Source organism: Pan troglodytes, chromosome 11, assembly GCF_028858775.2.
Source record: "Pan troglodytes isolate AG18354 chromosome 11, NHGRI_mPanTro3-v2.0_pri, whole genome shotgun sequence".
NCBI classification, from domain to species: domain Eukaryota; kingdom Metazoa; phylum Chordata; class Mammalia; order Primates; family Hominidae; genus Pan; species Pan troglodytes.
Genome location: NC_072409.2, coordinates 19200245 through 19225340, shown reverse-complemented (window position 1 = coordinate 19225340; position 25096 = coordinate 19200245). Strand labels below are relative to the sequence as shown.

The 25096-nt window shown below is 38.6% G+C and overlaps 1 protein-coding gene across 1 annotated transcript in view; it reads right to left on the bottom strand.

Annotated features, from left to right (window-relative positions):
- Positions 1-25096, bottom strand: part of BRINP1 (BMP/retinoic acid inducible neural specific 1) — a 203421-nt gene that overhangs the window by 45789 nt on the left and 132536 nt on the right. The window contains exon 6 of the mRNA XM_520219.7: positions 1474-1710. Coding sequence (XP_520219.2) covers positions 1474-1710 — 237 coding nt within the window. The remainder of the gene's footprint in view (positions 1-1473; positions 1711-25096) is intronic.

Genomic DNA, 25096 nt, shown 5'->3' with positions numbered 1-25096 from the left:
GGACAAAGTAAAATTAAGTTACCAAATCTGCTGTGAGCACTAGATTTGGAATCAGGAATTCCATTACCAATCCTGCCATTTACTAACTATGCAACCCTAGGGAAAACACTAGGTCTTGCAGGAGGATTATAGAGGAGGTGTTCCCTACTCTGTAATTCAGAAATGTTAGTACTTCCTTTAAGGTGGCTATTATAACAGATTTAAGAAATATAATGTTGTTGTAAAGACAGTAATGCTTTTTTGCATGAGTCCATTTATTTAACAGGTACTTGAGCACATATTATATGTTAAGTACCTGCTTGGCATCTCTTCTTGGAAGTCTCAAGGATTCTCAAGCTTATCCTATAGAAAAGTGAGCACATGGTCTTCTTTCCAAATCTTTCAGGGTGTTCTAGCTCAATGAAAGATATCAACATCTATCAAGTTGTCCAACATGCCTATCTAAAGGAGGTTTATGAATATCACCTCAATATCCCTTTTCTCTTCAACTCTTGTAGACAATCTAACATCAAGCTCTGCCATTTTTTCCTTCTAAATATGTTGGCATATCTGCACATTTCCAGTTTTTACATCTTGTACCATCTCCTTAACCCACATCATGGTCATCTCTCTCCTAGGCCCTTTGTGCCTCCCAGTGGTCTACCTGTAATCACCTTCTCATATCTGCACCATAGTCAGATACTTCCATTTCTGTTCTTTTTTAAGGTAGACTTCCTTGACCACATTGACCCCCAACTCTACATCGTTTGTTCACAGCAGCTCCTCCCTTTTTACAGATGTATCCTTGACATTTCCTAATCATTGGCATGGTTACATAATTAATGCCTGGCTTTCCAACAAAACTCAAATGTCCATGAAGGCAGAGATCCTACTTCGGACTTCATCCACTTTAGGAGCTTGGATGACTGTCTTTCCACCCCTGAAACTCATTTTTCTGAACTATGAAAGGCAGAAAATAACTAAGATACCAGAAAAGAGACTTTGAGCTTTGATAGTCTGTAGATTCTTTGGATATCTATATCTCTATGCATATGCACATATAAATATACACATAGAGGTATGTTTATCTATTTATAGAGATGGACAGAAGTGTGTGGATGCACACACAAACACATACACACACAAATATCCACACACACATACACAGCCCAAGGAATCAATACAACTACCTCTGACTCTTCCCTCTCCAGAGGCTTCCTATGCAGATTTATTCTTTCTGTCTTCTGGGTATGACAGAAACAATACATCATATGACCACAAACTGGATTATGCTATTCATTAATTTTATTCAGTTGAGATTTACTGAGTGCCTGCTCTGTGACAGCTATTATACTTGCATCTGGACACTCCAAAGTGAAAGGGTCAGGGGTCACTGAACTTTCCCTTGCAGCAGTCCTAATTCCAGTTAGATTAGCTCCCTTTCAGACTTGGCTCAAGGCCACTCATGCAGTGGCACTGAGTGAGACTCTCTACCTGAATTCTCCAGGTCCTTATAAGCTTCGGCCCAAGACTTGGCCATGTTGGCCAGCGTGTACTCCATGATCTGGATGTCCGTGATGGGGCAGTTGCACTGCGGAAACTCCTCGGCACATTGGCAGCGACACTGGCTGTTCTGGCACAGGTACTCCCCCTCCCCATTGCACATGATATAGCTCAAGGCCGACTGGACAAACTTCTCTTGCAGATACTGAGGAAAGATTATCTGAAGACCTGTGTGAGAATAGCAAGAAGGGAAAACAGAAAGGTTAAAAAAAAGGTGTTTCATTAACAATTTCCAAAGGTGATACATAGGAATCTGAAGCTGCTACATTTCTCTCTGTGTATTGGAACCAATATATTTCTGGGCCAACCTAGATCCAGACAGGGTATTATTGGTGAGGCTTCCAGTTGCATCACTTTTACTTAAACTTCTCAGGTCATGACTTTGGCCATCTCTGAAAGGCATACTCTATTCTGTTATAGTAGGACTGAGGCTAGAGCCATGGTATATACCTTTTCCATTTGTGGAGAAAACTCTTATTGAAAATATAACATTATTGTTTATTATTCTTTATTTCCTCAAGTGCTTTCCTTAAGTATTTATATAAACCCTATTTATGAAACACAAGTTCTGAGCTAGGCACTAGGCCTATAGAGATAAAAAAAAAAAAAAAAAGACACAATCCTTGCCCTTGGGGAGTTTACAATATAATCAGCAGGCGTAGACATGGACGCACATCATCATAACATGGCTTTATAGACCTATAGCAGAGAGAGCCATATGAGGCAAATGAACAGCAGAAGACTGCAAATAACATTGTTTAGATAGCAGGGAAACCTTCATAGAGGAGACAGAATTTGGGCTGGTTGAAAAGCAAGTAAGAGATCACTAGGTTAAAAGAAGAACAGGAAGGACATTCTTAAAAGAGGAAAGGCATCATGTGTCTGAAAATTCCTAGTGAAGAAATGAACTTGGATGAATGGAGGTGCTCGTGCTGTAGAAAATAGCTGTAGAGAGGGACAGAGGCCAGTGTGCAAAGGGCTTTATTATATGCTAGGGAATTTGGACATTATTCTGTGGATCATAGGTACACATTGGTAGTTTTGAAGGGTACGAGTAACATAATTAGAGTGATATAATTTAATAGGACCACCGTAACATAAAAACTAACACATCACTAGACACAAGCATCACTAGATAATTAATTTTCTCTTCTTTGCTCTAACAGTGAGGAAGCCATGGTCTACCAATAGGAAGTGACCAGCCCATGGTTACAGGATTAGCACTCTGGATTACATCTCATGATCTTCTCTTTATACTTGAATATTCAAAGTCTTAATACAGAGAGCCAATGATAGAGAAGGATTTATTTGGGCATGAGCACTACTCTGGTACCTATGAAAAGTCAGCAGAGTGGTCTATTGTCTGTGGTGCCCAGAGAGAAGGACAGATCTGGGCTAACTTAATTCATTAGGGCACTTTCACTTAGGACATTTCTCTCCACCTCATTTGGAGCTGCAAACAGTTTTAGCTTCCAATACGAGGTAATGGTTCTACTACTCACTGTGTAAAAGAGAACTGTATTCTTATTTGGATTTTTTTTTTTCTCATTTATGCTTCAGGGACACTCCTTAATCCAACTCATCAGGGATTTGCTGAACAAGGTCAGCATTTCTTCCATTTTCTATTCACAGTTGTTTCTAGATTTTTATCTTTTTTCCATTTTCTTCAGGTTTTATATATACTTAAATAAGCCCCATCCTTTCAACCTGTCTTCACATGGCAGCTAAAAGAGAATATTTTCAGAGGGACATTGTGGGAAAGAAGATGATTCCTCCAGCATGCCTTATGGCAGGAAACCACACGCTGTAGTCAGAAACCTGGGCATGGCTGCACTGCATGCTGTAGTCAGAAACCTGGGCATGGCTGCACTGCATGCTGTAGTCAGAAACCTGGGCATGGCTGCACTGCATGCTGTGGTCAATAACCTGGGCAGGGCTGCACTGGCTCCTCTTCTTACTACCTAAGTCATCTCAAGCAAAATATTCAGCCTGCCTGTTAGGTTCCACTTAGTATCTATGTACAAGGATTATTGAGAGGACTACATGAAAGAATGCCTACTAATTATCTGGAAAAGCTCCTGGCACATAGCAAGCAAACAATAAATGTTATCTATTCTTATTTTTGATGTGATGACGATGACGATATTGATGATGATGCCACTCCTCTGATTAAAGTGGTTAAAGGTTTAACAAAACCTTCAGGATTAATGAAAGAAAAACAGGTGTGGGTGTGTAATCAAAAGGCAGTCTTCACATATTTGCAGAGCTTTGATAAGCAGGAGGGTTTAGAATTCTGTGCCTGTTGAACCAGCATTGGTGACAGGGCTGTTGAGAAAGGTGTATATGTCAATATGCATGGAAGGGATTCTAGCAGATTAAGCTATACAGTTGAACAATGGGCTGCTGTGAGACTGAGTGAGCTCCACATTGATGAGCAATGAGTCCGTATGGGTTTGAGTGACTGTTTGGGAGGGCTACTGTACAAGGGCATAACACACATACCAAAACGTGAGGTAAAACAAATCAAGAATAAAGTCCCTTCTGAACTGAGTCTACAATTCTTTCAGAGTGTGCAATTCTTTCTGAGTCTACAATTCTTTTAGTCATTTTATCTATATCACCATTTTCTCTTCTAGAGCCAAATTTATTTTTAGCTGATCCCAATCCCCCATAGGCAACTGGGTGTATGGATCGGGGTTAAGTTTCTGTTGCTTAAAGGAACTCTACAGACTATATTCTCAGTTCTATTTTTCTAGCTTGCTCATCATTTTCTTTCTCCCTTCTGTAGGGGATAAAATATTCTATTCTTGGTCCCAGCCCAAAAGGAATTTGGGGAGAGCATTTATAGAAAATTGCGTCAAATCATTTTTCCATTTGGCAAGGATACAAAAGGCAGTATTACCTACCCCATTTAATGCAACTGAAAACAGATGAAGTTTGGGGTTGGGGGTTTTCTGGGAGCAGCTAAAATACAAAACTGGCTGTTCTTTAAAAATGGAAACTCAGAACATGCCGAGCTGTCTTGGAGGCAGAATCTCCTGGGCAATTTCGAAAGAGAATAATGAAGACATAGCAATTAAAAAGCACTTTTCTGTAAAATGTCATTACTGTTTAAAGTTACATAACCATTTCTACGGCAGCGGAGGTTCACACAGCAGTCACAGAGAGAGTCGTCTCCTGATGGCCTGTGTCCAACAAAGAGGCCCAGTGCTGACCTCCTACATGGGCGCCTGAATCCTGCCTGCTTCAATGGGAACCATAAATAATTTGGAGGTGGATTTGGCTTGTGAAACCACTGTTTGAAAGATATACAGCTGCCGGCTGCGGTGAAATATTCTGTCCCCACAGTTCCCAAAGACACAACACACAGACACACAGACACACACACACACACACACACACACACACGGAGAGAAAGAGAGAGAGAGAAAAGAAAACTGAGAAAATGAGAGAGAAAAGGGCTACTGTTATTGCCAAGCATATAAATTTTGCCTTAGAAAACCCAGGCAGGCAATAGTTGAGAGTTTTATTTGAACATCAACTCACCCACACTGAACATATGGAATATTTTTCTCCCAATCTTTTTATATATTAAAATAATCTTGTTATAATTTAAAATGGAATGTTTCACTGTTCTGCAGAGCATGTGGGCAACGTATATGTGGGAACACCCAAGATGTCTTCCTTCTCTTTTCCTGATTTGTGCCTCATTCTTTTTCCTTTCAATTCACTTTCGACAGGTGCATCTCACAATATTTTTTGTAGCTTGTATACAGTCTTTGTGTGCTGAGATATTATTTCTCTTTCTCTGTGTCACATGATGGGATATCTCTATTTCCTTGCCTCCCTCCTTCCTCTTACCTCCTAATATTCTCTTCTGTACTCAGAATACATCAGAAAAACCCTGCCTTTTTTTCCGTACCTGCAATACACACATCAATATTGTTCCTCCCATAATCTTTGCACTTGCGTTTCCCTGTGCACCGAATATTCTCTCCTCAGATTTCTGCTTGATCCCTTGTCCTATAATCCAGACCCTCCCAGACCCAGGTTAAAAGGCATCTTCAATTTTTTTCATAGGATTAATTCCTGGCTGAAATTATCTTTTGAATTTGTTTTATTTTTAATAGTTTTTCTATCATCCCCATTAGAGAGTAGGCTCTAGGGAAGAAGGGACCTGTCTGCCCCCTAAGGGTCCCCAGAGTATAAACTAAGGTCAAGCCCAGTGTAGGCTCCAGGCACTCATTTGTTGATCAAATAAATATATATATATATATTTTTTGAGACCGAGTCTCACTCTGTCACCAGGCTGGAGTGCAGTGGCACAATCTCAGGTCACTGCAACCTCCACCTCCCGGGTTCAAGCGATTCTCCTACCTCAGCCTCCCGAGTAGGGTTTCAACATGTTGGTCAGGATGGTTTTGAGCTCCTGACCTCATGATCCACTTGCCTCGGCCTCCCAAAGTGCTGGGATTACAGGCATAAGCCACTGCACCCTAACAGTCAAAGGAACTTTGAACTTTAAACACTTCCTCCTGCAAGGAGGAAGTGTTGACTTCTTTGAACTTTAAATGCTTCCTTCTCCAAGATGAAAAGAAAGGTGTCTCACGAGGCTTCTGAGGTGTTAGAATTTAAAAATCAGGTGACCTGGCCAAAGTCTCACAACTAAGGTAACAGAACCAGGACTCCAATCTAGGAATTCAACTTGAGTTCTGACACACTCGAGGGTGACCTGGCTTACAATCCCTGTGGTGGCTCCAGCACAGTTGAGACCTCTGGCAATGTTTTATACCCCCTGAAACTCAGGGATTTTTTTTTTTTTTTTTTTTTTTTTTTTGCCTATGAGGTTGAAACCCCAATCTCCTTGTATACTAACGAAGAGAGAAAAGGCATAAACTTAAGCCACAACTCGGCTGCCATGGACTGCATGTTTGCGCTCCCCATCCCCTGCATACACACATTCATATGCCAAAACCCTCACTTGCAATGCCATGGTATAAGAAGCCGGAAACTTAGGAAAGTCATTAGGTTTAGATGAGGTCATGTGGGTGGTGCCCTTGTGATGGGACTAGTGCCCTTATAAGAAAAGGAAGAGATGGGAGAAGAGACAGCTTGTAGCTGTCTACAAGCCAGGAAGCAGTCCCTCCCTCACCAGACACCATATGTGCCGGTACTTGATCTTAGACTTCCCAGCATCCAGACCTGTGACAAATAATTTCCTTTTGTGTAAGCCACCCAGTCTGTGAAATTTTGTTACAGCAGCCTGAGCAGACCAAGACACTGTCATAATTAAGTGTTCAACAAATGTTAGGTTGCCCTCCATTTAACTAGATATCAGATCACATTCATTACCTGGACCAAACTTGAACCCTTCTTGAAAAATCCTCCTTGAATAGCACCATTTGAGCCAGTATAAAACATGCTAAGAATGCATTTTCTTATATGAGGATTAAAATAATTATTATTGGTCTTCGTTTTTAATCACTCCATCATTTTTCTTCTATTAATTTTCCTGCCTTCCTTCCTGTTTTCCTTCTTTCCTCATTTTCTTCCCTCCTTCCTTCTTCCCATTTATCTTTCCTTTCTTTCTTCCCATCTTTCTGCTTCCCTTCTTTCACACATATTCCTGAAGCCCTACTATGTGTCAGGCAGCTGTGCCGTGGATACTAGGGTGAATGAGGCAGACAACTCCCTCTTGTTGTAGGTCTTACTGTTTACTGAGAGAGAGAGAGAGAGAGAGAGAGAGAGAGAGAGATGTAAACTAGTTGCTTGGATGCAATGAAACCAGTATTCTATGAGAAGTACAAGTTTTTCAGGGAACACAGGGAAAGAACAATGAACTCAGCATGGACTGGATTAGGGGTGTTAAAAGCACTCTCCACTCTCCTAGGGGGTAGCATTTAAGCTGAGACCTAATGGATACAAGGGGACTAGGGGATGAGGGATCCACAGAAAGAGTAGTCTAGACAGCGGGAAGAGCATGGAAAAGGCCACGGGCATAGAACTCCTTCCAGCTGAGAATCAACTTGGCCCTCACATTTCTTTCTGACTAAGGTTCGTCTTCTTTTGTTTGTTTGCTTACAAGTTCCCTAGAAAAGAAGAGAAAGAGTACTTGCACACAAGAGATCAAAATTCTGAAGGCAAGGGTGACACAAAGCAGAAATCTGTGAGCTCCTTAGAGGAAATAGCATTTCTTATAGTACAAGAAAGATCTTTATTCATTATAAGATGCGATTCTGAGACTCAGGAAAAAAATGGGGCTCACTGTGTTATTGAGTTTCAACCACTGGGAGTACTCAAGTAACAGAAGAACTTTAGGGGACCCTCAAGTTGGATCTCTGGAGACCTTCAACAACATTGATGATATTGCTAGCAGGCACCTGGATCAACTGACCATGCTCTGTGAGGCTGGGGAAAGAAGAATATCTGGAAAAGATAACTGGGAAAGAAGATCCAATCAACAGAAGCTGAAGGTGAACCTAAGACCTGAAGATTATAGCCCAATCTTCATCGCTGACTTTGATTCTGCTCTTTTGCTGACAGGAACTCAGCTTGTTTCTCCTTTTAACAAGTAGTACATTAGGAATTGTTGGAGGAAATAAGAGGTTTAATGCATGCTTCCCACCTCCTAAAGAAACAGAGAGGTTACTCAGATATTGAAAACTAAAGCAAAAAAAAAAAAAAAATTCAAGAACGGGGAAGAAAGTCCTTGATTGATGATTAAAACATTAAAAGTAGTATTGTGTCTGGCACATAGTAGGTTTTTATAAATGTATTTCAAGTATTGAATAAGTCAGTGATCTATTATGAAGACGAAAGAAAATAGGCCTGGAAATAATGAATATGGAAGACTTTGTAATGGCTGTGGGATGTGGGCTGAATCTTGAAACATGAGCATGGTCTGAATAGGTAGATAAAGAAAGTGAACTCAGTATGCCATAGCAGAGGGCATAATTTGGGTCAATCTAAGTCTTTCTTATTCAAGGCAAAGACCATGCATTGTCATAGGTTGTTTTTGGTAAGCTTTATTTTATTTTATTCTATATCCTAATTACCTAATACAGTGGTATTTTTGATGGATTTGCTCTTTTCTGACCTATTTCATTAGATATTAAATACACGATTTCTTACAGTGCCAAGGGAAGAAGGAAAAAACACAGGTTCTATTTTAGTTGAATATAAATATTTTTCTATCCTGTTCTTGTATCAGAATGTGCCCCCTGTAGATATCTCTGAGCTTTATAGGAGCCCCAGCTGTTGTCTTGTACCACTAAGTTCTGCTTGTCAAATTCTGTCCATTTCCGAAATGCACAAGGTGAGGAGAACAACAGCAAGGACTGCACCTTTTGCAAAAAGTCAGCCTGATCCCCTTCCTTGTGAAAGCCCAGGGATTTCAGACTGGCAGATAAAGGACTTTATGGCTCCAACAGCCATGCTGAACTTCAGTGTAATGAAGGCATGCAGGTCAATTACCCATCTGTTTGTGTTTCTATTGCTGTGAATTACAGTATCCATCGCTGACAGCTCATTGGAGTGGAATGAAAATAAGACAATAATTCACCGGGTGAAACTGTGCAGAAAGGGCGAAAAGGCTATGATCTCATTCAGAAGTTCAGCTCTGTCTCCATGATGGGTCATTTACACTCTGGAAAATGAAGAAAGGCAGCTACCTGGGGGTTGGTGAGTGGGTTCCTGCTTCCTTGATATAAGAATTCGGAAATGTCCCCTCCTGGTTAGAGTAATCTTTTGTGTTTGTAAATAAAATCATCTGCTCTGCAGGATCTTAAGAAGATTTGGAATCCTTAGGTGAAAGACACAGGTATATGGAATTCAGCACAATAAAATCACCTTTTCAGCAATCAGACGTTTCAAAGGATGAAGCAGGTTGCTTTGGTAGCAGAGGACTCCCCAACACTGGAAGTGTGGAAGCAGAGTTTGAAAGGTGACATGGCACAAACAAATCTTGGTTCCATCAAAGATTCAGATGGCAGGTGGTAGGGTGGGTTATCATTGACCCACATTCAGTGCTCCTTCTTATAATGTCCCCTCTTAGAGATAACTACACATCCCCACTCTCCAAACTTAAGTTCACATGACATGTTTTGGCCAATGAAATATGGGTGCGAGTGATGTGTGTCTTTTCCAAACAAAGCTATAGAAAACAACATATGAGCTCATCAATCTCTCTTTTTACAAGTCCAACAATGTTCCAGATAGGGGCCATCGGAGGAGCAGAATCACAGTACTACTGCGACCACCATGTAGCATAAGGAAGAAATAAGCATTCACTTTGGCAAATCGCTGAGATTCAGGAGTTGTTTGTTAGCACAGCATAACCTAGCTTATACTAACAGATACAGGAGTTGACAAACTATAGCCAAATTGACCTGCAGTCTATTTTTATAAACAAATTTTACTGGAACACAGCCATGCAGATAAAAGAGTTGAGTAGTTGCTACAGAGAACATGTGGCCCACAAAGCCTAAAATATTAATTATCTGGTTCCTAACAGAAGAAGTTTGCCAACTCTTCTACTAGATGACCATCAAGATTTTTTCCAACCTGACTTTTCTATGATTCTGCTCTGTGCTGTTGTTTATTCATTTGTCAAGCAAAGATCAATAAGGCATCCATCATGTGCAGACACTGTTCTAGGTTCTAGAGAAAAGACAAGGAACTAGAAAAGGCAAGGAACTAGGAAAGGCAAGGACACAATCCTTGCTGTCATGGAAACTACCTTGTAGCGAGGGAGATAAGACAACAAATAAATAAATAAAAATAGAAAGGATTTATACCGATTAGAGGGGTTGGGCCAGAGGGACTTCCAAATGAGAATTTTAACTTCAAAAAAAGATAATATAGCTTAATTTATGAAATCACCAAGGATAAGGAAGCCAGCATACTTTTTTTTTTCAATTTCATAAAATTTCAACATGAACATGTTCTTGAAGCTTTAAGAAGAGGTTGGTTCAATTTAAATATAAGCTTCTTCACAGAAGTCATGATACAAACCAAATTTGGTACCTGTAAGAGTCTGTGCTACCTGATCCCTGGATCAGCTGATGTCTTCAAATTATTCTCTTACCCATCTCCCTTCTTTTTCTTGTTATATCCTGCCATACCATTATCTCTGTTCTCCAAGCATGCCAAGTTCTCTCCTGTTCACATTTTGCCTTCAGCTCTCACTAACTGTTTGACCTTGAAGAAGCTAAGAGGCTTAACTTCTCTGATCCCCAGTTTTCTTATCAAAGCTTCTTTCATAAAGCTAGCGTAAAAATTAAATGAGCTATTTTATATCTTGATTGTCGTGGGGGTTACATAACTGAATATGCTTGTCAAATTCATAGAAGAGTCCACCTCAAAAGGGTATATTTGGCTGTATGTAAATTATATGTCAATGAACCTGAAAATAAAATAACATAAATAGCACTTGTGCAGCTCTTAGTACAGGGTAGTTGTTTAAGTGACATTACTTTCTGACCTTGCCCTGTTTTCTATTCCTTTCTCCGGAAGTCTTATGTGGTCTCAGGTAGTCTCTCTGCTGGCAACCAAAAGCACCTTGCACATATTTCAAATCCCAATGGGACACTTACAGTATCATATGCGTGCTCATGTTCATGTCTCTCCTACTCTATAAGCTTCTTGAATGCAAAACACAGCTCATTCATCTACCATTCCCCTGTCATCTAGCACAGTACTGAGTACCCAGAGTACGTGTTTGAATGAAGGCAATTTTAGACAGAATGTGTTTCAGAGAGGACTGTGGTTCTGTCTTCTATGTTTAGCATGCCCCATCTCTACAGCCATCCCTCATTAGCAAAACCTGTATCTTCTTGCACAATATTACAGCTTGAGACCTGAGGCTTTTAAAATTTCATCTCAGTAGTTACAGACACGTGCTCAGAAAGATCTGAGTAAAAAAATACACAGACACAAAGATATTCTTAAGAGAACAATGGTGCTAAAAGACTTGGCCACTAACTTCAGCAAATAATTTGTTATGGATCCATTGCTATAGATTATGATTCTTGAGGACAATAACTTTATCTCTTTTTTTTGCATTCTTTCCAAGGTAACAAGCCCAGTGCTAGATCATAGTAGGTATGCAAAAATTAAAGTACTCAATTGAACATCTATTAAGAAAGTCCTTTCATTTACCACTTTATGAAGCCAGTTCTATACTGGATGCTAGAGATACAAAAAGTGAATATGACATGGCTTATGGCCTCATGGGGCTCTAGTTTGGCACTAGAAAAAGATTTATAAATGTAAAATGACAATAAAATATGTGCATACATATGCACGAGTTTGCATAGGAACAAAAAAGAAGACCTCTCTAACTTTTATAATGGTAGAAGAGTTTGGGAAAGTCATTTTGTACAGGATTGAACCTGAATAGTATATATGGTCCAGCATTTGCCAAGTTGTATGCCACAGAATCACAAATCTGCAAATATGCCCAAACCCAAATACATTCAGAAAACTCTGTACTTAATTCACCTCTTTAGACTCATAATACATATTAGCACAGTCAAGACACTGAGAAGTCCTGCAGTAAACAAATGTGGTTTATGTTATTTAATCCAGTGTTTTAATATTAGGGCACTTTTGCTAAATTACTGTGTGGTAACGAATAACCTCAAAATCCCAGTGGCTTATAACCACAAAGGTTGATTTGTTGCTCATATTTCGTGTCAGCTGTGCTTTGGCTCTGCTCCAGATGTCTTCTTCATTTCAGATGTAGGCTAAAGGTGCAGGCTTTTTTCAGGAATATGCCATTCTCATGATAAAGGGAAAAGAGCAAAAGCCATGCCAGACAATGTCTCCTAAAGTGTCTTGCCCAAATGTGTCATGTACCATGTCTCTCACATTCCATTGTCCAAAGCAAATCGCATGGACAAGGCCAATGTCACTAAAATGGAAAGTCACAGAGCCTCCCACAGTGCAGTGCTGCCAGTCACATGGAAATGCACTGTATGTATATAATCCTCTTAGAGGAAATGAACAATAATGTAATAATGAAATCTGCCACAAAATACACTTATTTTTACACCAAATCTTTTTTAAATTTAATTACCATATGATTCAGCAATTTTACGCTTAAGTATATATTCAAAAGAACTGTAGACAAGCATTCAAACGAAAACTTGTAAATGAATGTTCATAGCAGCACTATTCATAGTAGTCAAAGGTGGAAACAACCTAAATGTCCATTGACGGATAAATGAAAAACTAAAATGTAGTATATGTATACAATGAAGTATTAATTCTGGAATAAAACGGAATGAAGTACTGATACATGCTACAACATAGATGAACCTTGAAAATGTAAAATGGAGGAAGCCAGACACAAAATACCACATATTGTATGATTCCATTGATTTGAAATACAGTTATCCCTTGGTATCTGCAGGGGATTGGTCCTAGAATCCCACCCTCCCACCACCCTCTGATACCAAAATCCATGAATGCTCAAGTCCCTTATATAAAATAGCATAGTATTTGCATATACGCTCCACATATCCTTTTTTATACTTTAAATAATCCCTAGATTATTTATGATACTTAATACAATGTAAATGCTATGTAACTGCTGTTACACTGTACTAACTTTTTGTACTTTTTATTGTTGTATTATAATTATTAATTTTTAAATAGTCTCTATCTGGTTGGTTGAAGCCACAGACCCAGAACCCACGGATATGGAACTCAAGGGTATAGAGGGCAGACTGCACCCAGAATAGGCAAATCTATAGAGGCAGAAAGCAGATTAGTAGTTATCAGGGGCTGAAGGGAAGGGGAAATAGAGAATAACTGCTTAGGGGGTATAGAGTTTGTTTTGGGGGTTGTGTAAAGTTGTAGAAATAGTAAGGATATTTGCACAGCATTGTGAATGTACTGTTGCTAAATTTAACACTTAAAAATGATTAAAGTGTTAAATTTTATGTTGTGTATATTTTGCAACAATAAACAAATAAGATTCAAAACAAATCGATTCGACAGTTCAAATAACTTTAAACCGTAAACATTTATTGAGCACCTACTATAAGCTAAACACTGTGAGAAAGAGAAGCAAATAATGAACAAATGAAAAAGCATATATGGTTTCTCCTCTCAGCGATCTCAGTTACAATTTAGTGGCAGATGTGTACAATTGTACACATAAGACAAGACAGAATGTATCTGGAATATAATAGAGGCACATTAAAAATGCTTTGTTGACAGTGCAAAAGGAGAGCTTAATTCTAAGGTAAGTTGTTAGGAAGAAGATAAGAAGTGGCCCAATCATCTTAAAAAATAAACAGGCACCATATCTCCATGGAGTCAATAAACTAATTATCATGGGTAACTTATTTAGGTTTTGGCCATCCTGATGCCTCATTTCTGCACAATCAATGAGATCGACAAGGAATCTAATGGGACATGGTTGTTAAATAGACCAAATTGCCACATCAACCATTTATCTTTCACGATTTCCATGCTGAGTACTTGGCCACAAGTTTATTTGAAAGGTATAGCCCCACATGGCTACATACCAAGAAGTAACTCCCTGATACTCCTTCTCTCAGCATCAGTTTACACCCCATCAGTTTGTGCTTGCTTAGAATTCTCTACTCCTTCCTGCCCAAGTCTGAGTCTTTAAGTTCCCTCCAGATTCCAGGTTTCTGTAGGTCAGAAGCAGCTCTTTTTATAGTCATATACTCCTGGGTTGCTGCAAAGCCTAGTATCATCTATTCTAGGGTTTTTTTGTCTTCTCCGGTTATAGATCCATTTCAGAATATGAGAATAATTATGGAAATCGGTCACACCTACACAAGTTGGCAAGTAATTTTAGGAAAATCACAGACTGTCTAAAGTAAATAGCAGAACCTAGAAAGGTTATGGTGCTGGCACATGGAAAGGGCTATATAAATTCCTGATCTAGTAAAAACCATGACTATTATATATATGCCCCAGGTTGGGAAGCAAAATTATGTAGAGTTTAAGAATACCAGCACTGAGTGGATCTGGGTTCAAATTCCTGCTCTAAAAGGTAGTTACTTAACTTTTGTGAGTTTCAATTTTCAAATCTGAAAAATGAGACTGTTGAGGTTTACATGAAATATTCATATAAAGAAATGAGCTCTATACCTAGCACATGAAAATTACTCACAAATAATAGCCGTTATTGTTAGTATTCTTATTTTATGAACCTTCTTGGTTTTTAGATCCGGTGCTTTCTATGTGATTTCCAAATAAATGAAGAACAATAGCTCTGAGATACATGTGTTCTTATTCCCATTTTACAGATTAAAAGACCTAAGGAAGCTCAGAGGCCTAATTAACTAGTCGAAGTTCTTTATCACTAGCAAATCTTCTTTGCCCATCCTCCTCATTCTATCCGATTTCTAATTAAATCTCCTCTGCCCATCCTCCTCATTCTATTCGGTTTCTGATTGAGTCTTTGATTGATATCTTCAATCCCTTTCTTCTTGAGAAGAATCCTTCTCCTCTGGCGAGCATAGAACAAGGTGCTCCTATGTTCATAAAGTAAAAGCAACAGTTGGATGCAGCTAGCTGGGTGGAAATCAGTAATCTCATTTTTCATGAAGACACGAAAGGCACTGCTCTTTCATTGAAAGGGCCTCATCGGCAGAGCCACAGGAAGCCAGGAACATAAATTCCCATTAGTGCCTCCAGGTCCCTGCTAACTGGACAAGAGAGGCTGTAGGCATGAGCCATTGCTTGTGACTCTAGACTAATTCCTAACAAAGATGATTCACCCCAAAGCTGCTGCTGAGACCAGGTACTGGCAACAATCACTTAGTGTATCACCCTGAGGTTACAAGGCCACATAAAGTGATGGACGTGTGGGAGAGGAAGGGGCTTTAGAAAAAGGAGACCTATTCACTCTCTGTCTTTTCATCCTCTTTGAGCCTCAATTTCTTCATCTGTATAGTGGGGAGCATGATCCCTAACTCTTAGTTGGTGGGATGGATAAATGGGCTAATGGTTATAAGCTCAATGTCTAAGAAGGATAGCATCTCAAAAAAATGTTATTTTTAAACATTTCTCCTACACTTTCTTTTTCTACTACTTGTTGCAAGATGATTTTGAAAATAGTCATCTTCGCTCCATCTGTGACGTCTAGCTACTGAGAAATGGGATTACCGACACTACTCTTCATCAGACTGCTCCTCTTGCTCTGCCCTGTCCTCTCCCTCTACCCCGTTCTTCACTTCCCCTCCCCTTTCTCTCTTTCCACACTTCTTTCTCTTCCTTTCTTTCCTTTCCGCTTCCTCCTAATCTTCCTTATCTCATTATCTTCCACTGTCACTCCAGCACCAATTATATTCAAAAACTCAATTCAGCAAATACATGTATGTACATGTATACACACACACACACACACATATATATTATATATAATTCCTATACCCATGGCACTACATTAAATATTATGAAATGTAACATTGGCAAGGAAAAATCTTTGCCTTTAAAGAGGCCTATACTCTAATCTAATAGAAAAGATAGAAAACTAAACATAAATGAATATGTTGCAAGGTGAGTAAAATAAAAAAAAAATCATACTGTAAATGAGGGGTAATCAAAGAGTTATAATGGGATGAGAGGAGGGACATTTTAATCCAGTCCTGTGTATGTGCATGTGTGCATGCAAGATACCATTTTAAATGGTTCCTGAGGACTATGTAGAATGCCATTCAGTAGAGATGGGAATGCAAGGTATCTCTGGTAGAGGATACTGCTGAGCAAAGACGAATGGGAAAGAAGAGGGTGAGTTGGAGAAAAGATAATCTGCGTGATTGCACGTGTTGGTTATTATCATTGCCTCTTCTAGGAAAGTCCCACCTCCATTGTTCCAATGGGCTTTAGAACTGAAGCTAGAAAGGGAATTTGGGACCCCACGAATGTGGGGAAACCATGGAGTGATTTCAGGCAAGCGTCAGTCCTAATAGGCTATGACTTGGGAAGATTAATACAAAGGGGTGAACTGATGTATACTGAATAAAGATCCATTGAGAAAAATATTAATTACTCGATTGATTCATAAATAAACTGATCAAACTGAGATTATCTTTAAAGTTGCCGAGTACACTTTTTATGTATATGTATTTGGTTTAATCCCCTAGACTGTGATCCTCCACTTTGACTAACACAGTGGTTGTTCTTAATATTTGGCACACCATAAATACTTGCTGTGGTTTTTTGTGGAAGGATTTGCTGAGTTCCTGACTATGTAAGGAACACTGCATTTATTCATTCAGCATATATTTAATGAGCACTTGATATTGGCCAAGCACATATGCCATGGAGGATGCAAATATAAATAAAGCAAATATTTTGCAAGTAACACATTGATAGAGGTGGTAAAAATAATACCTAACTTTTCTTAATGCTTAATCTGAGCCAGACATAATGTATATTCTTACATGCATAATACAACAACCATAGGAAGTAAGTTAGTAATAGAGGCTCAGAGGCTGCAGTAACTTATCTGAAACCTCTCAGCCAGCAAATGGTAGAACTAGTACTGGAACTAAGGTCCGTTTGACTCCAGGGCCTTTTCTTGAAACCACTATTCTACATTGTATCTCCTTAGATAAGAAAGAGAGTGACAATGGTCATAATGTAGAAGGTCAGAGAAGCAAAAGAAGCCAGGAGGCTTCTCAGAAGAGGTGGCATTTGGAGAATTCAATGGTATGACCCTTCCTGGAAGATGTAACATCCAAAGCAATAGCAAAAGCACATGCCCTTTTGAAGAATGCTGTGCATGCAATGTAGCACAGAGAATGGCATACAGTAGGCCCTCAGGAAATGGTCATTAGGTTGAACTGAATCCAGTATCATGTGGGATAAGAAGTGTAAGGGTTCAAAGAAGAAAACAGAGTTCACTATGGGCTGAGTGATTCATTCATGTATTCATTCACACAGTCGTACAGCAACTATCTTTTGAGCAGTGTCTATATATCAGTCTCCGTGTATTGTGCCAGAGAGAGAGATGGTTCTTATCAAACAAGAATCTAGGATAATTGGAGAGTCAGATTAATAAAAGGATGATGATACTATTGTGTGGCAACTCCTAGAGAAGAAGTTGTGCAGACCATCTAATGGCCTGGGGAGGGGAGTTTAGAGAAGCTTACCTGAGAGAGATGAACAGTTCAGGAATTGGAAAAAGGCTGTGTAAAAGTGCAGGGCAATAAAAAAATAAAAATAATAGTTTTCAAAAGATGCCTGTAGTGAAATGTAAGAAATGGCGTGGGCCTGGAGCATGGATATGGTATATGTTGGGTGATAGCATAGGCAAAGCCAAGAAGATTGGCAAGGCTTGCATTTGAACAGCCTGGTGTTAAGTTAAGAAATCTAAACTGTATACCAAAACTTTCACGGAGGCTGTGAAGGACTGTGAGGAGGGAAGCGAGAATCTGATTTGGCTTTAAGAAGATCACGCTGGCTGCTGTGAGTCAACGGATCAGCAGGAGTGAGATCTGAACAAGAAGCCTGCTTTGACCCTCATTGTACTGATCTGGGGAAGGGAGAAATGATGAGACGAGGAGCTGAACCAAGGCAGAGGGTGGAGAAGGAATGATTCTGATGAGGGGACATTTATGCTTGGCATTGAGAGATGGGCCACATTCAGTAAAAGAGAGTGAGGATGTCATTTTAGGCATGAAGAGAGTCCGGGTGCATGAGTGATAGGAAATCTTCTAGTCTAGAAGGAGCTGAGGTTTCAAGCAGAGACAGAAAAAGAAAAGGTCAAAGAAGAAGAAGAAGATGGGAAGAAGAAGAAAAAAGAGGAGGATGAAGAGAAGGAAGATAAATGATTTAAGACCAAGAAACCAGATAGACCATTTGAATGTGAAGATTTGGAGAAGGCTCTCAAAACACAAGTCTCGGGTGGCCCTGTTGGAGATTCAGGCACAGGGCAGACGATACCTCAAGTTAGTGGTCTTTGACCCCATCTCCCTTCCCTGGCCTAGCCTCCCATCTCCTAATGATCTCTATCCTCCTTGCATTCATCCTTACCTTTTGGAAATTGGGAATAAGCTAATGACCTCACTCAATTTTTCAGGGGAAATACCTTATGACACTGAATCTACAAATCTAAGATGATATTTACTATAAAACACACCACTCGTTTATGTATACTAAGAAAATAATACCCTGCCAAATTAAACTAAGACACATCATCAATAATAAAAAGCATTCTAATTTCAGAGGTATTAAAATCTGAAAAATCATACAATTTAAAATCTATGATAGGCAATCAAGAAATAAAGATCAAGAAAATGCCTCCATTATCACCTGTGCAAATTGTACTAGCCTCTGATCTCAGGTTCTCCTTTCCCTCTCTGCGAAGAATATGTGCTCCTATCGAAGGCAAATAATTCCAGTTATGCACAAGACCCTATTCACTCTTGCCTGCTCCACTTTGATTGTATAACCATTCCTCCCTTGCTTGCAGTATCAATTTTTCCCTCTCTACAGAATAATTCTCAACATTAGATAAAAGTTTTGTTGCTTCTATATTAAAAAGAAAAGAAAAATATCACTTTACTCCTGATCACCTTAAGCTATTGTGCCATTTACTGTAATACTACTCTGTAGAGTTTGCCCTTGAATTTCACTTGAATTTGCTCCAGAATTTCACCCCCAGAATTCCACTGAAAACATCCTTTGTCATCAGTGGCCCATGTGTTGCTAAATATCATACTCAGTTCTCAGTCCTCACTTTAATTATACTATTAGCAGTATTTGACGCAGTTACTGCTGTCCCTGTTTTGAAAAACATTCTTTATATAACATCCAAGATTCTATACTCTCGTCTCTCTTCCTACTTTTCTGGCCACTCTCCAGCTTCCTTTTCTTGTTCCTCATTATCATTCTATCATCGCAACCTTTTAATATTAATTTCTCCATGGCACAATAACTGATTTTTTTTCTCCATCTACCCTCTCTCCCAAAGTAATCTTGCTCAATCTCAGATAATTAAATAGTATTTATATCCTAATTTATATTTTCAGTTTTCTCCTCTTACCTTTCAAATGGCTTCCACTCAACATCTACATTTGAATATCGAATAGACTTGTCAAACTTAGGTTCCAGCTCAACTAGGTTTGAACCCATTTTCACATGTCCCATCAAAACTGGTCCTTACCAGTCTCATCATAGCAATGTGACAATTCTACCATTGTAGTTGCTCAGGCAAAACTTTGGGGTCATCCTTGACTTCTCTCTCTCACAAATACTTTTGAGTTCATTACCAAATCATGTCAGGCTAACCTTAAAAATTCATCCATAAATTCAGTCACCTCTCACCACCTTCATTGCAACTATCATGATCTAAGCCACTGTGTTCTCTCACCTGGATAAACATGACAGCCTCCTAACAACTGATATCCTACAACTGTTCTTGCCTTCTACAGTCTTTCTTACTCAATAGCTGTAGTTATCTATTTAAAATCTAAGTCAGGTCAAGTTACTTCTCTGCCTAAATTTTCAATTGCTTCTCATTGCATCTAGAGTAAAATCTGATATAAAGTTTTTGCCATAGTCTACAAGTTTCTACATGACCTGCTCCTTCATTATTTCTCTGATTATAAAGAAGTTTTTTTATTTGTTTATTGTCTGCTTTTGCCATACCCACACATCAATCATAAGCTCAAAAATGATTCATTTATCTTATTCACTGCTGTATATCTGGCTTTAAAAACATACCTGACCATGCAGTTGGTGCTCCGTAAATATTGCTAAATAAATAAATGAGTAAATGTATGAAAGAATAAATTTCTGTATCATCCACAGATTTCAGCAAAATATTCTCTCTGCATCCCTTTCCACATCAGGGAGCTACTGAGGCACAGCTTTGCTCCCTGTATACTTCACCATATGGATACTAGATTAAATTACATGACAATGTTGGTAAAACATTCAATGGGCTTCTTGGAAAGAGAAGTATGAAAATAAGAAGGTATCATTATGCCATTAGTGTTATTACCACTATTTGAGCTGTTACTGCTATGACTACTAATAGCCTCTGATCATTCTCATGATGCTTTCTTTCTCATTTCTAATCTCCTCCAAATCCTGTTCTTTCTTTTTTTTTCTATTTTGCTTTACGTTTGCCTTGTTTTAATAAACATTTCATGAAACATCACAAGGTGAAAGTCATTAGAGTGCCATTGATATTGTTCTCAATCCACCAAAGTAGGCTTCTGCAGAATCTGCCCTCCCAGCCTCATTCAAAGGGATGAGAAGAGGAAGAGAGAAATACAGAGGAAACACATTTGAAGAAGCTTGAAGTTAGGCTGAGTTAAAACTGCAGCTCAGCCACTTATTAAATAACCTCTCTAGGCCCTGGTTTCTTCACCTGCAAAAATGGGAATGTTATTTATGCCTTCTTCATGGGAATCATGTTGAGGATTAAAAATATAATAAATACAATTATAAAATAAAAACAAGTTAAAGATATACATAAATAAGCAAAAATAAATCTAATAAAAATAAATTAGCACAATCTCTGGCATATGAGGAAGCACTGAAAAAAATAATATCTATTGTCATTCCTGGCTCCTCTCACCTCAGTTCATGCAGCCTGTCCTCCAGCTGGGCTGAACCACCTCCCACTTTCCCATGCCTCTGCCCTTTATTCATGTTCTTTCTTTGCAGAGGATGTCAACATGGGACATGTTATTAAATAAAACCTAAATAGATACGTATTGTATACACAGAAATGCATACATACAAATAAAGCATGTGCAGCTTTTTGAATTTTCACAAAGCAAACACATCCATGTATTACCAACCGGATTTAAAAAACAGAACATTACCAATATCCCCAGAAATGTCTCTCACCCCTTCAGCCACTACCCCATTCCTCTCCCTAAAGGTTAACACTCTCTGGACTCCTAAAACCGTGTATTTGTTTTTACTTTGTTTTCACCCATCTAGGAATAGAATCCCACAGCCTGTACTCATTTACATCTAACTTGTTTCACTCAATGCTGTGTTTGTAAGATTCTTCCATATTGTTGTATGAAACAGTGGTTTATTCTTTCTTATTTCTGTATGGTAAGCTCATTGTATGAATGTATGACAATTTATTTATCCATTTTCTTGTTGATGGACATTTGGGTTGTTTCCAGTTGGAGTTATTTGAAATAGAGTTGCTGTGAACATTTATGTCTTCCGGTGAGCATGTTTTCATAGGAGTCAGGATTGATGGGTCATTGACCAAGGACACGTGCAGTCTTTTGTAGATACTGCCAAGAATTTTCCGAAGTGATTATACCAATTTGTGTTCCTATAAGCAATGTGCCTAAGTTCCCATTGCTTCACATTGTCCCTCCTTGATATTGTCAGTCTTTTTGATTTGAGTCATGCTCATTGCTGTGTTATATTAAATTGTGACTTTAATTTACACTTTTTTTCCTGACTAGGAGAGTTGAGCACCTAAGTGTTTATTTGGCATTTCGACACTCTTGTTTGTGAAGTGCTTGTTCATGTCTTTCATTCATTTTCTTTTCTTACAAGACTATTTCCCTTTTTCTTTTTGACTTCAGAAGTTTTAAAAATATGTATATTCTGTATTCTATAAGTGTTCTTTGTCAGGCACATGTATTACAAATATTTTCTTCCACTCTATGGCTCATATTCTTATAATATTAATGGTATTTTGATGAACATAAATTATAATTTTAATGTATCCAATTTATTAGCCTTTTTTTCTTATACTTAGTGTCTTTTTTGCATCCTACTGAATAAATATGAGCTCACTCAAAAATCATGAGATAATCTGTCTTATATTTTAGAAGTACTTTTGTTTTGCCTTCCACTAGGAGAATATGATACTTCCTCAGATATTTTTTTTCCTATGACTCCTCTAGACAGAATGAATCTGGACAGAATGAATCACTCCTTTTTCTGAATCCCCATAATGCCATGTCTTATTTTATTATGACTATTAGGTTATATATTATCTTGAGTCATAGATACTTGCCCATCTATCCTTTCTATCTCATCCCCACAAGCCATTCACCCAATTGTCTAAATTCTTTATGGTCTTTTCACTAAATCCTCGTCATAATGCCTCCTAAGTAACTCTGGGATTGCTCCATTTCTGTCCATCTCAACTGGTACCCCCATGGTCTAAATCCGTGGCATTTCCTCTTGAGTTCTGTAGTAGCCCCCTAAATGTCACCAAACTCTAATCCACTCCCTCTAATTAACTGTCCACACAAGAGTCAGAATGATCTTCTAAAATATCAATCTCTTCATGCTACTTCTTTTTAAAAAACCATTCCATGGTATCCATTGCTCTCAAATTAACTTTCAACTCATTAATGTGCTGCAGAAGCCTTCTAGGACTTGAAAGATTATCTTGTCTTTCTCACCATTGATGTCTGTGCTTTAATTTCACATGAGTTTCTTATTTCTTTGAATACCCCTTCATAAAGATCCTCTGTCTGCCTCTCTATCCATGCCTCTGTCCTCCTATTCATCCTTCAGGTCTTATCCTATATATCTTTTTGGCAGAAAACTTTCCTGACTCCCTGGTACATTAAGTCCCTATGCTATCTCGTGCCATATAAACCTTATACTTTTTCTCCACTAAAATTTATTATGCCTACTCTTGTTTGTTTGAAGCTCATCTTCTCTAATAGAATGTATATTTCCTTGGGGCAGAAACAATGTCTGTCTTGTTCACGACTTTATTTTTTTTGTCTATCTCATTACCAACATGAGTTCTTTAAAAAATATATTTGTTGACTTGAACTGATTTATGATAATATGCCCGGGGTCTAGTATTGGCTTTGGCATGTAGTTAGTCTCAATAAAGGTTTTATAATTCATCATTTTCATAAAATCCTAGAATCAGTGTTGAGAAGAACTTAAAACCACCTGCCTCAATCACCCAACCTAACTGATGCTTAAATAATCTCTATAACATTTGCACCAAATACAATCTACTTATAATTCTCTGATAACAGGGAGTGACTGCATCCTTCAGCAGATCATTCCAGATTTGGTCATAAATGTGTACTAGAAAGATCCATTTTACATTGAGTTAAAAGCTGGGATCCTTGTAACTTCTCCCTTCCTACTAGATTGGGATTGGTCCATTTTATTAATATTAATGGGATTGATTATCTTTTCTGCAAGGCAGCCTTTTAGATACCTGCAGCAAGTAATTTTTGCTTCAATTTAACCTTCTTTTACTATTTATCATAGTAAAACACTTTCTCAAGAAAAACTGCAGTTTCTCAACATCCCTCCTGGAGTGTGATGCTCAAACACGGATCCAATCCTCCAGGTGTACTCTAACCCATCTAGGGTAGGACAGTAGGCCTGCTACCACCCTTTCCATTCATAGCATCCTTCTAATAATGTTATCATGGCAGATCTAGATTTTGGAGAACATAAGTCTTATACAATAGCTGTTTTATTTAAAAAATAAATTCAAAATTAGATAGGAAATCAAGTGTGTATTTAGAATGAGAAAAGGTGGGTACTTGGAAGGTGCAGAATCCTTGAACCTTAAGCTTCATTGGCTTCAGGTAAATCAACCTCTAAATGTCCCTAAGATCTCAGTAATTTCCTTGGTAGGAATATGTCATTTATAACTCACAATCTTCCCACCCTCAGTATGCACAGCAGGGTGATCAAACACAGACTGGAGCTTCACTGCCTGGATTCAAATCCTGGCTCCCACTTCACACAGTCTCTACAGGTATCGCATGAACTAACACACTGAAAACCCTGGCACACACAAGGAAGATCTGTCTTTCTTATCTACTTTCTTAACAGGCATTAGTAAATCTTTCTGTCTACTCTTTTTTCTGTCTACTCTTTTTTCTGCTACTCTTTTCTGTCTACTCTTTTTTCTGCTAAAGAGGGCAGGGTTACCCTCCATGTATTTAAGTTTCTAGTGTGTTGTGTTTTGTTATTTAATAGTAAACCACTTTCTTGGCCTGAATTTCCCTGAGGGATTTTCATTCACTGCCCTCAAGTGACACTACCAAGCCCTCCATGCATGTTAGAAAACAGAAGATATTTTCTAACCACCTTCTGTAACGGGAGCATGAATCAAAGAGTTGCCAAAAGGAACCAGAAAATAAAAGTCACATTAGTCTCCTCTTAGCTTTACCTGCCAGTCTCAACCCAACTTCCTCCCACTGACATTCAGAATCACCTTTATCATATACCTTTCTAGAAGGTCACATTTTTAGTCTGCTCAAAGTTAAAGCATGTCATTTTTTTTCTGACTCTAAAGTTAATACATGATCATTGTAGAGAAGTTAGAAAAGAAACTAGATGCCTAAAATACATCATCAGTAACCTAGAGATCCAGAAGTAAGCTCTTCTAATACCTGGGCATATTTTCTTGCTACATCATTATTACTATTATTATTATTATTATTATTATTATTATTATTATTATTATTTTGAGGTGGAGTCTTGCTCTGTTGCCCAGGCTGGAGTGCAGTGGTGCGTGATCTTGGCTCACTGTAAGCTCTGCCTCCCGGGTTCATGCCCTTCTCCTGCCTCAGCTTCC